The sequence below is a fragment of the Pelodiscus sinensis genome, chromosome 19 (assembly GCF_049634645.1).
Source record: "Pelodiscus sinensis isolate JC-2024 chromosome 19, ASM4963464v1, whole genome shotgun sequence".
In the NCBI taxonomy this organism is placed as follows: Eukaryota; Metazoa; Chordata; order Testudines; family Trionychidae; genus Pelodiscus; species Pelodiscus sinensis.
Genome location: NC_134729.1, coordinates 5,094,580 through 5,106,382, shown reverse-complemented (window position 1 = coordinate 5,106,382; position 11,803 = coordinate 5,094,580). Strand labels below are relative to the sequence as shown.

The following is an 11,803-nucleotide window of genomic DNA, read 5'->3' as shown; positions in this document are numbered from 1 at the left end:
GGGCCCTGTTCACCACCTCACCGGGGCAGCTAAAGACTCCAGAAGGTGCCGAGCACACAGTAGGGCCCTCCCTCCATGGGCATTGTAGGGCAGGGCAGGCCTTCCCAGGGGGTTCCTGGCAGGGGTCCTGTAGGACACAGGTGGGGAACCAGGGAGGCTCACTGACTCGTTAGCAGCAGCGCCCCCAGCTGGCTGGAGGGGGGAGGGGGGAGACCGCCATGCCCCCCCCACCCAACCTCAGCTCTGGCTCTTCGCCGGCCGCGGAGCCGGACACGGCCCAGTGTCTTGCGCACACAGACGCTCTCAGCAGTTTTATTCCTGCAGCGCTCGAGTCAACAAGAATTTACACATACAAAAAGCCCCGGCACCATGTCCCACCGGCTGCTGGAACACAGGCCCCACCCCCCGCAAAGGAGACTCGCCCCAAAAGGAGCCAGAAGCTCTGGGTGCTGCCTGGGGCCAGATCCCCACCCCCCTCGCACAGTCTGCGTCATTTGTGAAGAGGGTTTGGTTTAAGCCCTTAAAGCCAGCGGGGGAGGGTTCTGCCCCCTCTGTGCCAGGGCCCTCCTCAGGGGAGCCAGCCTGGAAAGGGGGGGGGGGGGGCGAGGCTACAGGCCGGGGCTGGCTGGTCTCTGCTCAGTCCCAGTTTTTCTCCATGAGGTGGGGGTGGGGTGAATTCAGCTCGACTCCCTTCCAAGGGAGCCAGAAGTGTCCCGGGCTGGATTTCCGGGTCAGCAGCCAAGCAGAGCAGGACCCGAGTGAAGCCGGGGGTCCAGTGGCCTAGTTTGGTCCCAGGTGTTCTGACAGGCGCTGCCCTCTGTGGCGCACGAGGGGCCAGGCTTGCAATCCAGGCTGCTAAAGTTCAGGCCTGGGAGCACAGGGACAGCTGCTGCCCCAAAATGGGGGCTCTTCCTCCATCAGTCCCTCCTTGATGAGGAGGTGGGGGAGGGGGGGCGCAGGTGACCTGCAGAGCTCCCCGCAGAAGGGGGCCTAGCTCCAAAGGCCTGGCAGCCCCTGGTACCTAGGGGTGCTGGCTGGTAGCCGATGGCAGCCAGGACCCAGCTGCCCAAGTCCCTTGGCCTGGGACTCACGCGAAGATGGTCTCCTCCCGTCTCTTCTTGGTGAGGATGGTGCCTGGCTTGTGCTGGGCATCTGGGTGGTTGGCCAGCTCCGGGGGGCAGGAGGACACGGGGCTCTCCAGGATGGCTTGCTTTAGGTCATAGAAGACTGTGGAGTCCTCCTTGGTCAGGAAGGTGATGGCCATGCCACTCTTGCCGGCTCGGCCCGTGCGGCCGATACGGTGGATGTAATCTGCAGAGAAACACCAGGATCAGACAGCGCACTGAAATGCAGCCACTTCTGGGGTGGGGCATGGCAGCTGCACAACAGCAGCTTAGCTAAGTGCTTGGGGGCGGGGAGTTTCAGGAAGACCGAACCGGGTCACCCAGGCTGGAATTCCGGCCAGATGTCAGGATTAATCAGTTGCCCTGAGATCTAACGACCCTCTGGTTTGCCTCCTCCGAAAGCTGGAGAATGTGCAGACAGGAAGTGAAGTCGGGAAGGAGGTGGGGCAATGGGCCTCTACAGAGGAAACATCCCTCTGCAACCCAGAGACGCGGTCCCCGTCAGCCTGCAGCAGCGGAGGGCCCCTCTGGTGGGCTGGTCCTGGGGTCAGCACCGAGCGAGGGGAAAGCCCCCACGCAGCCCTGCACCCCACCACTCCCTGTGTGTCCCTGTGTCCCCCCAAGGCCGGGACTCACCCTCAATGTTCTTGGCCATGTCGTAGTTCACCACCATGGAGACGTCCTGGATGTCGATACCACGGCCAGCCACGTCCGTGGCCACCAGGATGTCCTTCGCGCCGGCCTTCAGGTTGGAGAGGGCGAACTCTCGCTGCTCCTGGCCTTTGCCGCCGTGCAGGGTGCAGGCGTTGTACTGCGTGGGGGTGACAGGGAGACTTACCGCAGGGCCGGGCAGGCCGCCCCGCAGCCCGGCACAGAGCCAGCGGCAGCCCCTGCTGTTAGGGGCCTGGGAATTCACCCGCAGGCTCCAGCCCCTTGGCAGACGGGTGGACCACAGAGCTCCTGTCACATGCAGCCCCCAGCCCACCCGGCGTGCAGCCTGCCAGCTGACGGCCCGCCTGCAGGGCAGCACAGACGTCTCCCCCGCCCGGCAGCAGGCAACAAAGGGACGTACAAAGGAATGGGCGCCCTGCCCCCCACAGCCCCCAGGCCGGCTCACCTGGCCCATATGGCTCAGCGCAGGGACGTAGGAAGCGTCCCTGCACGCTGGCTCTGACTGTCCAGAGGTCCTGTGGCCTGCAGCGCAGGAGCCTCCGCAGAATGGCGGTAACTCACCACGAGTCAGAGAGCACTTGGCCAAGTTTGCAGCTCCCCCGCCCCGCCAAGCAAGCCAGCGCCCTCGCCTGCCCACAGGGTTGGCACAGCAGCAGCGGCTGTGTAGCCAGGCCCCCACTGCAGCTTGTGGAGCCGGGCGTGCCGTGAACAGGGCTGCAACTCCTGGGCGCGCTCCCGCCAGGACACACGCAGGCCAGTGCCCGGGCAGCAGGAGAGCCAAGCCGACCCCATGGCAGCAGGCCGGCTTCCCACCCGACCCTCCTTGAACGGTCCCCAGGGGTTCTGCCCAGCGCACCCGACCCACAGAGCAGCACGGGGACCCACCAGACAAGAGCTTGGGCCCTGGGGTCCCCTAGAGCCAGTGAGCCTGCCCTGGCCCTGCATGGCGACCATTGACACCCCTCGGGGGCTGGCACTTACCCCCATCTTCTCCAGCGACTTGGCCAGCACGTCACAGCCCTTCTTCTGGTTGACGAAGATGATGATGGGCGGGTCGAAGCCCTGCTCCAGGATGGCCAGCAGCTTCTTCCTGTTGGGTCAGCAGGCAGAGAATCAGGCCCCCCCCGTCAGAGACACCGCCCCCCACAATCCGCTTCCATTCCACCACCGTGCCCCAGGACAGCCCCTGCCAGAGCCCCCCACAGGAACCTGGTCGACATCCTGACACCCCAGCCCCCGCATCTCCCCAGCAACAGCCCCCACTGGCCCCCCTCGTACCTCTTCTCCGACTCTGACATGAGGAAGACCTTCTGCTCCACGCGCTCGTGGGGCTTGCCGGCCGAGCCGATGTAGACCACGGCAGGGCGGCGCAGGTAGCTGCGGGCCAGGCGCTCCACGGCGGGGGGCATGGTGGCTGTGAACATCACCGTCTGCAAGAGAGGGCCCGTGGGTGCAGCAGTTTGCAGAGGCTCCCTTCCCAACCCCGCCCTCAGGGCATGGGACCCAGCTGGGCAGCAGCCCGGGACCAGAGAACGGGCTGGATGGCCCCTCAATCGACCTGTTTGGGCTCCCCACTCCCCCCGGCTCCCAGCCCCATGGCTGCCCCCCTCCCCTCGGCCCTGGGCCTCGCCCCGCTGACCTGTCTGTACTTGTGCTTGCCCGACTCGAAGTTGGCCAGCATCTTCTCAGGATCCTCGGCCTCGTCGGTGTCGGGCTTCTGGTTGGTGACGGGCATGTGCTCCAGGATCTTCTGCACGTCGGGCTCGAAGCCCATGTCGATCATCCTGTCCGCCTCGTCCAGCACCACGTAGGTGCAGCGGCTCAGCACCAGGTAGCGGTTCTCCAGCACGTCGATGAGTCGCCCGGGTGTGGCGATGACGATCTGCAGGGGACAGCAAGAGGCTCAGAGCCCGCAGGGCCCAGGCCCCGGCCGCCCCCAGCCACGGCACTCACCTCGCAGCCCATGCGCAGCCGAAAGCCCTGGTCCTCCCGGGAGATGCCCCCGATGACAGCCACCGTGCGGATCCCCAGAGGCTTCCCGAACTTGATGGTCTCCTCTTCGATCTGCTGGGCCAGCTCGCGAGTCGGGGCCAGGATGATGGCGTAGGGACCCTGGTCCGACTCCTCGATCCTGCAGGCGATAGAACACCCGTGGGACCATTTCACCCCGGAGCCAGCCTTTCCCACACCCGGAGAATGCCCTCCTGTGCCCCGGCACCCCCGGCCAGGCAGCCACCCCTCCCCTGCTCGGGCCACACCTGTCGATCTTGGGCAGCGTCGTGATCCACACCAGCAACGGGATCAGGAAGGCGGCCGTCTTGCCGCTGCCGGTCTCAGCCACGCCGATGATGTCGCGGTTCTGTAGGCCAATGGGGATGGCCTGGCGCTGGATAGGGGTGGGTTCCTGGGCAGGCGAAAAACAGAGACACAGGATGGAGACGGACCCATGTCCCTTTCACCAAGGGGAGTGTGGGGCAGGGAACTAAACCGAGGAGCAGAGCAACCAAAGGGGGTGCAGGGCCCGGGGTTACCCCACCTCTGCCCCATCTCTTCACCCAAGCTCTGCCCCCTCCCCAGAGAGACATGACCCAGGGGATTACCAAGAGGCCTGGTGCAGAGAGAGAGAAAGTGAAGCCACCTGGCTGGGAGATGGCAGCGGAGCAGAGCAGGTGCTGGGTTGCTAGTGCGATCCCTGCTACAGGCACCAGGCTCCCTGGTAATCCCCCAGACTGCCCTGGGTGTTGATAGGATGGTTGGAGCAGCCTCCGGGGATGGGGAATGGGGGGGGGGGGGGGGGCAAAGTGCGAGGCCCAGGGAAGCTGCCCTGAACCATTCTATGGACCTGACAGCTCTGCCCACGAGCCCTGGCTCCCTCGTTCGCATTCCCCCGTCCCCACCAGAGACAAGAGCCCTACGTCCAGACCCAGTTCCCACCTCCAGGCCAAGCAACGAGACCCAAGCTTGGACCTGGATTCCTGATAGCAAAGGGCCAGTCACTCCTTCCCCCAAGAAGCTGCAGGGCTCAGCCCGGCTCTCACCTTGTAGCCACACTTGTCTATCACCTCCAGGATGTGGGGGGGCAGGGAGGAGTCCTTCCAGGAGCGGACAGGGTTGGGGATCTTGCCCCCCTTGGTGGTGATGCTGTAGTCCTCCCGGAAGATACGCCAGTCCCTGTCCGTCATCTCATCCAGCTTCTTCTGGGACCAGTGCCGGTCGTCCCAGCGCTGCTTGGCCTCCTTCTTCCGCAGCTTGCGCAGCCGGGCCCTGGCGCCAGGGAGGGGAGCAGCTCAGGTCTCGCCAACGAGCCCTACACGTCCCAGCATGCACTGGGCCGCCCCAAGGCCCACGGGGACTCTTGTGTCCCGGCATCCAGAGCCCACCCAGCCAGGGATCTCCGGCCCAGCAAGGCTGAGTCGGGGAAGGGGAAACCCAGCCTTGGCCAAGCCACGGGGCGCAGGTGGCGGTGCCCTGGCCTGACCCCCGCCCCAGCGGGTCACTCACTCCTCCTGCTCCTTCTCCTCCAGCGTCCGCCTCTTCTCCATCAGGTCCCCGTAAAAGCGCGACTGCTCCCGCTTCTGCTGCTTCAGGTCAATGCCAGCGATGAAACCCCTGCCCAGCAGCTGCACCTGGTGCCGCTCCTTGTACCTGGGGGAGAAGACGGAGCCTGCTGGCCTGGGACCCCGGCAGATCTCAGGATAGCCCAGGCAGAGGGGGAACCGGCGGGGCAGGCTTGGGGCCAGGTTTGGTTCCCACTGCTCCACACAGGTAGCCGACCTGCTATTTTGCACCCTTCTGGGGCAGGGAGCTTCCCCTCCCTGGGACTGATGCATCTTGCCCCTCACACTGCTGTGCCCTGCACTAACCACTAAACTGACTCCCCTCCTGGATCCAGGAGTTCTGACCCCCCCCCCAGCTCTAACCACTAGATCCCGCTCCCCTCCCAGAATGGGCGACAGAACCCAGGAGTCCTGGCTCTCTGCACCCCTCTCCTGCTGCACTAGATGAGCACAACTCCAGCACTGCTAGACGACTCTCCCCCCCGCTGTACGGGCAGCCGCTGTGTGCTTCCATCGCCCCTGTGCACCCCCAGCCGCCTCTCCAGCCCCCAGTCCGTAGCAGGGCTGCCCTGTCTGCCCTGCCCTACTCACAGCGGGTTGTAGTCGATGGACGTGTCCTCGGAGGCGTCCCACTCAAAGACGAACTTGCGGTCGTTCAAGTGCCGGGTGCGTCGGCGCTTCTTGATCCCGCCCAGGTACCGCTCCTGGAGGGGGCAGCCCAGCCGCGCTGTCAGCCTCCAACTCCCAGCCCAGCTGCCAGCTCCCCCCCCGCCCCACACCACCCCAGTAGAGAGGATCAGTCCCACCAAGGCCAGGTAAAAGGACTTGTCTGAGGTCACAGAGGGTGTCAAGGGAAGAGAACCCGGGGTCCTGAGTCCCAGCCCCACCCCCTGCTGTAATCACTACTCCCAAGGCCAGGCTAGAACCCAGGGGTCCTGGGCCCCCAGCGTCTCCCTTGCCCAGGGAGCGTGGGGGGCAGCCTTGGGGCCCCTGGCATGGCGGGCACCTTGATGGCATGCAGCTCCTTGCTCTTGTCCTTCTCCTCACGGATCTTCTGCCTCCCCTCCTCGTCCTCGTTGCCGTTAGTCTCTCGCTCCATGCGCTCCCGGCGTTCCCTGCGCTCCCGCTCCTGGGGGTCCTCTGGGGGGAGGGACACAGGGTGGATGGGAACAGGGCATGGCTTCCCAGCCCCACCCCCTTGGCCCCCAAGCTGGACAGGGCTGCCTGGGCCCTGCAAGCTGCTCCCCGGGAGGGCTGCCCAGGGTGCATTGCGGGGGGGGGGGGGGCACTTACCCAGCATCTTCCTCCCCATATCCTGAAACTGCTTCCTCTTTTTCCTCTCATCCTCCAGCAGCCTCTGCCGCTCCTCCACCTCCTGCTGCCGCCGCTTCAGGGCCTCAGCTTCCCGCTCCGCCTTGGACAGGAACTTGGGCTGGGGGGCAGAGAGGGCAGTGAGCAGTGCCCAGGCCTGCCCTGGAGCGGACCCTTCGGCTCACTCTGCGTGGGGAGCCCCGAACCGCCTCCAGACCCGGGGGAAAAGGGGCCATGTCTGCTCTGCCAGAGCAATGGAGGAGGGGAAGATGCCCCTACAGCGGGGATGGGGACGAAATTCTTACCTTGGCCTCGGCCTCCTCTTCAGCCTTCTTCTTGGCCAGCAGCTCCTCCAGAGACAGAGGCTGGGCCTGGAAACACAAGGAGTTAACATCTCCTCAGCCAGGATGGCTGCCCCCGGCTCCAGCCCACCTGCCCCCGGCTCCAGCCCACCTGCCCCAAACTGCACAGGCAGCACATGGCCCCCTGGAGCATCGAAGCGCTTGGGGTAGCAGGGGGGAGGGGGTTCCTGCCCTGTGCCCGTCCAAGACACTCCTGGGCTCCAGCAGACTGAGCCAGACAGGAGGCTGCGATGGGACAGGCGGTGGGGAGGGGTCTCAGTTCTACGGCTGTGTGCGCAGAGAACAACCCTCACGACCCACAGACGGGCGGCCCCTTCCTAGGGGGCTCTGGGGAGACCTGGCTGAGGCAGCCGCAGAGACGAGCAGCAGAACAGCTTGGGGGCTGGGCTGGAATAGGCAGGCTCAAGGGAAGACCCCCAGCTGCTCCCGGGGGGCTGGGCTACTGCACCTGAGACCCAGGCAGGGAACCCAGAGGACGCACACGGAGCACGCGGAGGCTGAACGCCAGGGCCCAACAAGGCACAGGAGCAGGCACCGCATCTTCTGCATGCTCCCTGGAGCACGCGCAGACTGACACTGGCCGTGCCCACCCCTACATGGCTCCCATGGCCCCTCAGCCCAGAGCTGCCCATCTTCCTGCCTTCCCACCTTCTCCTTCTTCAAGGCGGCATCCTCCTCTTCCTCCCCCCTCCGCGAGTCTCGCTCCTTCCGCGATTTGGAGTCTTTGCCACGGCCCGGGGACAAGCTTCTGAGGGAGTGAAAAAGCAGACATGAGACGCTCCTGGGCGAATTCTCCCTCAGCCAGAGCTCAACGCCTCTCACGCCTCCCATGCAGCAGGCCTGGGGCCACGCGCCCACTGATCCTGGTCCCACTCGGCAATCGTGGCAAGGTCTCCAGGAACACGTGGGGCTCTGTGGCTCCCATTTATCCAGAAAGTGCTGGGAACCAGGCAGCTCCCTCCTGGCGCAGGGCCACTCGGGCTGGGGTCTCGGCGAAGCAGGTTCTGGCTGTTAAGCGCAAGCCACCCCAGGCAAAGCCGAGATACAGCAGGAAGAGGGGCTGCTGGCTCAGCGACTACTGGGCAGGAGGCGCTGCCTGCTGGAGCCGACATCTCCTGGAGGAGAAGGGGAACCAGGGCCCTGCCCCTCGCCATCGTTATCGGCTCCACAGGGTGGTGGCAAGACCCCAACATCACACCTTGGCCAAGGACATTCTGCTCCCTGAAATCTCCAGCCCGGCCAGACCCCGCTCATTTCCAGTCTTAACCTGACAAACGGGTGCCAGTGCAGTGCGGATGTCTCATGCTGCACCCCAGAAGTGGTTGCATTCCCAGAAACTCTCCCATAACACTGTACGCACTGGCAGAGGTGGGGGTGCAAGGTTTTACCTGGAGCGTTTCCTGTCCTTGTCCCGCCGGTGCCCATCTTTCTCCCTCTCGCGATCCTTCTTATTCCGCTCACGCTCTTTTTGTCTCCGCTCCCTACAAGGGTAGAGCCGGGGGATCAGTTACCAGCCTGTCAGAGCCAACCACACGGCCCCCCACCCCTAGGCCTGGAGGCTGCTACCTCTCAGCTGACTTGGAACGGGAGCGGGATCTTGATCGGCTGCCCCGCCTCCTCTCCCGAGACCTGTGTCGCTTCCTGTCACGGTCCCTGTCCAGGGAGCTCGCACGTTTCCTCTCCTCCTTGGGGGGTGACAAGTCCCGCTCCTTCTTGTCGGGCACGTCACCAGCCATCTGTGCAGGGCAGTAAGAGGCTGTTAATGGGGGTGTGGAGGGTGTGAGAGGGGAACTGAGCTTCCATTAGCTTGGCACTGCCCCCCCCCCCCAAAAAAAAATACACGGGACACATCATTAGGTGCGGGCTGGCTTGGGGAGAGCAGAGAATGAGGATCTTCCCCTCTGGGGGGCGCTGACTCCCATCCAGAATTGGCCCAAGGGCAGAGGGGAAGGGAAGAGGGTGATTCCCTATTTTGGCCTTGGTGCAGCAGGGGTGTCTGGGCAGTTCACAGGACATACACCCTTTTTAATACAGGGTTACCACAGTAAACCCATGACCCTAACCCTGGGAGAGAATCCAGGAGTCCACTTCCCCCGCAACTCCACGAAAGAACCAAGGAATAGACCCCTGCACAGACACAAAGTTCTGTACCTGCATCTGTATCTGCAAAAGTGAGCTGCGGATATCCGCATCCATTAAGGACGTAAAAGGTTACCTGTAAGCATTAGCCATACTAGCATGCTCACCAGATAACTGGTTAAACGGAGGGGGGGGGGAAGAAGCAGTCCCCCATCTGCTGTGGCCCGGCTGACAGGAACCCGTGGGCCAGAGTGGTCCCCCGCCCATGGCACGACCCCAGCTGACCGGCTGGACCAGCCCCCCCACCTGTGACGTGGCCTGACCCTAGTGGGCTGGCTGGAGCAGTCCCGCAGCACAACACAAAGCAGTCCCCAACCCGTAGCGTGACATAACCCCAGTGGGCTGGCTGAAGCAGTCCCTCGCCCACAGTGCGACCCCAAGTGGATGGCCACAGCAGTCCACAGCGTGGCGTGACCACAGCTGGCCAACTGGAGCAATTCCTCATCTACAGCACAGCGCAACCCCAGCAGGCTGGCCAGAGCAGTCCCCCACCCGCACACAGAGGGCAGAGCCCCCCCCACAGCAGGATGGCCAGACCCCAGCAATACAGTTAACCGGTTCATTGATTACAATTAAATCGTTTAACCAGTTCACTTTGTATATTTACATCCCTAGCAGCGGTATCCAAGCAGGACCTGTGGGTATAAAAGGGTCATCCACAGATGACCAGAATATATGCAGTGTTATAGATCCAACATTTGCAACCACATCCACGCAAATGAGCCGTAGATACACACATCCACATCCGCGTGTGGGGACACCCACAGATATCTGTGGATTTGCAGGGCTTTTCCCAGACTCCCTTCCGCCTCTTCCCCAACCATGCGAGAGAACCCAGCAGAGGGGGCTTCCTCCGCATCCCAGACTATTCCCTCTAAGCTGGGCGCTTGTGCGGCTGCTCAGGAGACATTCAGATGCCACCCAGATGATTAGCAGAGCGCCCCCAGCTAGGTTTTTGTTCCTACTGGTGGTGCACATTCACACATGCCTCAGGGCACGCAAAATGTATTCTGCACATGGATGGAAGGAATTAGAGGGAACATTGTCCTGACCCCACGAGACTGCCCAGAGGTCCGTGCTCTGCCCCTCCCTCCCCCGAGAACCCAGAGATCCGGGCTCTGCCCCCCCCGAGACCCCAGGGATCCGGGCTCTGCCCCCCCCCCAGAGATCCCAGGGATCCGGGCTCTGCCCCCCCCAGAGATCCCAGAGATCCGGGCTCTGCCCCCCCCGAGACCCCAGGGATCCGGGCTCTGCCCCCCCCCGAGACCCCAGGGATCCGGGCTCTGCCCCCCCCCCAGAGACCCCAGGGGTCCGGGCTCTGCCCCCCCCCCAGAGACCCCAGGGATCCGGGCTCTGCCCCCCCCCCAGAGACCCCAGAGATCCGGGCTCTGCCCCCCCCCAGAGACCCCAGGGATCCGGGCTCTGCCCCCCCCCCAGAGACCCCAGAGATCCGGGCTCTGCCCCCCCCCCCGAGACCCCAGGGCCCAGGCTCTGCCCCCCCCCCCCGAGACCCCAGGGCCCAGGCTCTGCCCCCCCCCCCCCGAGACCCCAGGGCCCAGGCTCTGCCCCCCCCCCCGAGACCCCAGGGGGCCCAGGCTCTGCCCCCCCCCCCGACACAACAGGGCCCGGGCTCCGGCTGTGGCTTGCGGGGCGCAGGGCGGCGGGTTCGAGCCCCTGCCCCCAGGAGCAGCAGGACCGGCTGCCCCGAGAGCCGGGCTCCCCTCCCCCCGAGAGCGCTCCGGGGCCCCACAGCGCCGCACTCACCCCGCGCCGCGCCTCCTACTAGGCCTCACAGCCCCTGCGCAGCAGCCGCCATCTTACGACAGGCCCCCGCGCGACACTGTCGCAACGCCGCGCGGCATGCCGGGAAAGCGAGGCCGGCTTGGGCGGCCGGCGGCGACCGCGTCCGCAGCGCAGCAACTACCGCTCCCAGCAGGCACCGCGCGGCTCGCCGCCGGCATCCTAGGGAAGGTCGCTCCCGGCGCTGAGTCCGAAACAGCGCCCCCTGCTGCCCCAGCGCGCCCTGCCACCGCCCCCCCCAACTGCTGGCAGCAGCCTGCCCTGCTGCACCAGCACCAATCCCATCACTGCCCTTCCTCCTCCCCCCATTCCTGCCTGTACCCCCACCCTCATTATCACTGGCCCTGGCCTCACTGCTGCTTCTTTCTCCCTCTCCCCCCCCCCCCAACACCGCCCTCTGGCCTCACCGCCCCTGCTCCAGTTCCTCCTGTGCACCCAGCCCTGCCCCCACCCATCCAGCCTCTGTGCATTGGGTTCCCATGCAGCTGGGCTCCGCAGAAGACACCAAGCCTGCTCCTCCTCTCCCCACCAGCAGCACGGCCCCTGGGGACGCTCCTCAACCCGGCAGCCAGAGCCAGGGTAGACTCCTCCACTTCATTCACCAGGATCTCACTAGCTTAACACCCAGGGCTTCCAGCTCTCTTGAGCCAGCTGGTTCTGCAGCCCAACATTTCCAAGGGAGAGTGTCAGCCCACGGGGCTATTGGCCCGCTGTGAGCCGGTGGCTCAGAATCTCCAGGACAGGGAGCCCTCTGGGGCCAGTCTGAAGAGCCCCCCTCGTCCCCCCAATATGTTAGAACCACTGCAGTCACAGCTTCAGGGGCAATGGGAGACTTCCT

The 11,803-nt window shown here is 64.9% G+C and overlaps 1 protein-coding gene across 1 annotated transcript; it reads right to left on the bottom strand.

The window, feature by feature from the left end:
- Positions 1–296: 296 nt before the first annotated feature.
- On the bottom strand, positions 297–11,083 carry DDX23 (DEAD-box helicase 23). The gene is made up of 17 exons (XM_075901996.1): positions 10,930–11,083; positions 8,593–8,762; positions 8,415–8,507; positions 7,675–7,774; positions 6,970–7,035; positions 6,647–6,785; positions 6,360–6,493; positions 5,945–6,057; positions 5,298–5,441; positions 4,835–5,060; positions 4,055–4,200; positions 3,750–3,927; positions 3,436–3,678; positions 3,075–3,226; positions 2,778–2,886; positions 1,761–1,935; positions 297–1,311 (listed from the first exon to the last, which is right to left on the bottom strand). The coding sequence occupies exons 2-17, from the start codon at positions 8,760–8,762 to the stop codon at positions 1,088–1,090; spliced, it is 2,412 nt and encodes an 803-aa protein (XP_075758111.1). The 5' UTR covers positions 10,930–11,083; the 3' UTR covers positions 297–1,087.
- Between the last annotated feature and the right edge of the window lie 720 nt (positions 11,084–11,803).

Excerpts from the sequence above, each read along its gene's own strand:
- DDX23 (XM_075901996.1), bottom strand. The coding sequence starts at position 8,762 with ATGGCTGGTGACGTGCCCGACAAGAAGGAGCGGGACTTGTCACCCCCC. Across the intron at positions 7,036-7,674 it reads CCGCCTTGAAGAAGGAGAAG|GCCCAGCCTCTGTCTCTGGA; the intron begins GTGGGAAGGCAG and ends TTGTGTTTCCAG. Across the intron at positions 3,679-3,749 it reads GGCTGCGCATGGGCTGCGAG|ATCGTCATCGCCACACCCGG; the intron begins GTGAGTGCCGTG and ends TGTCCCCTGCAG.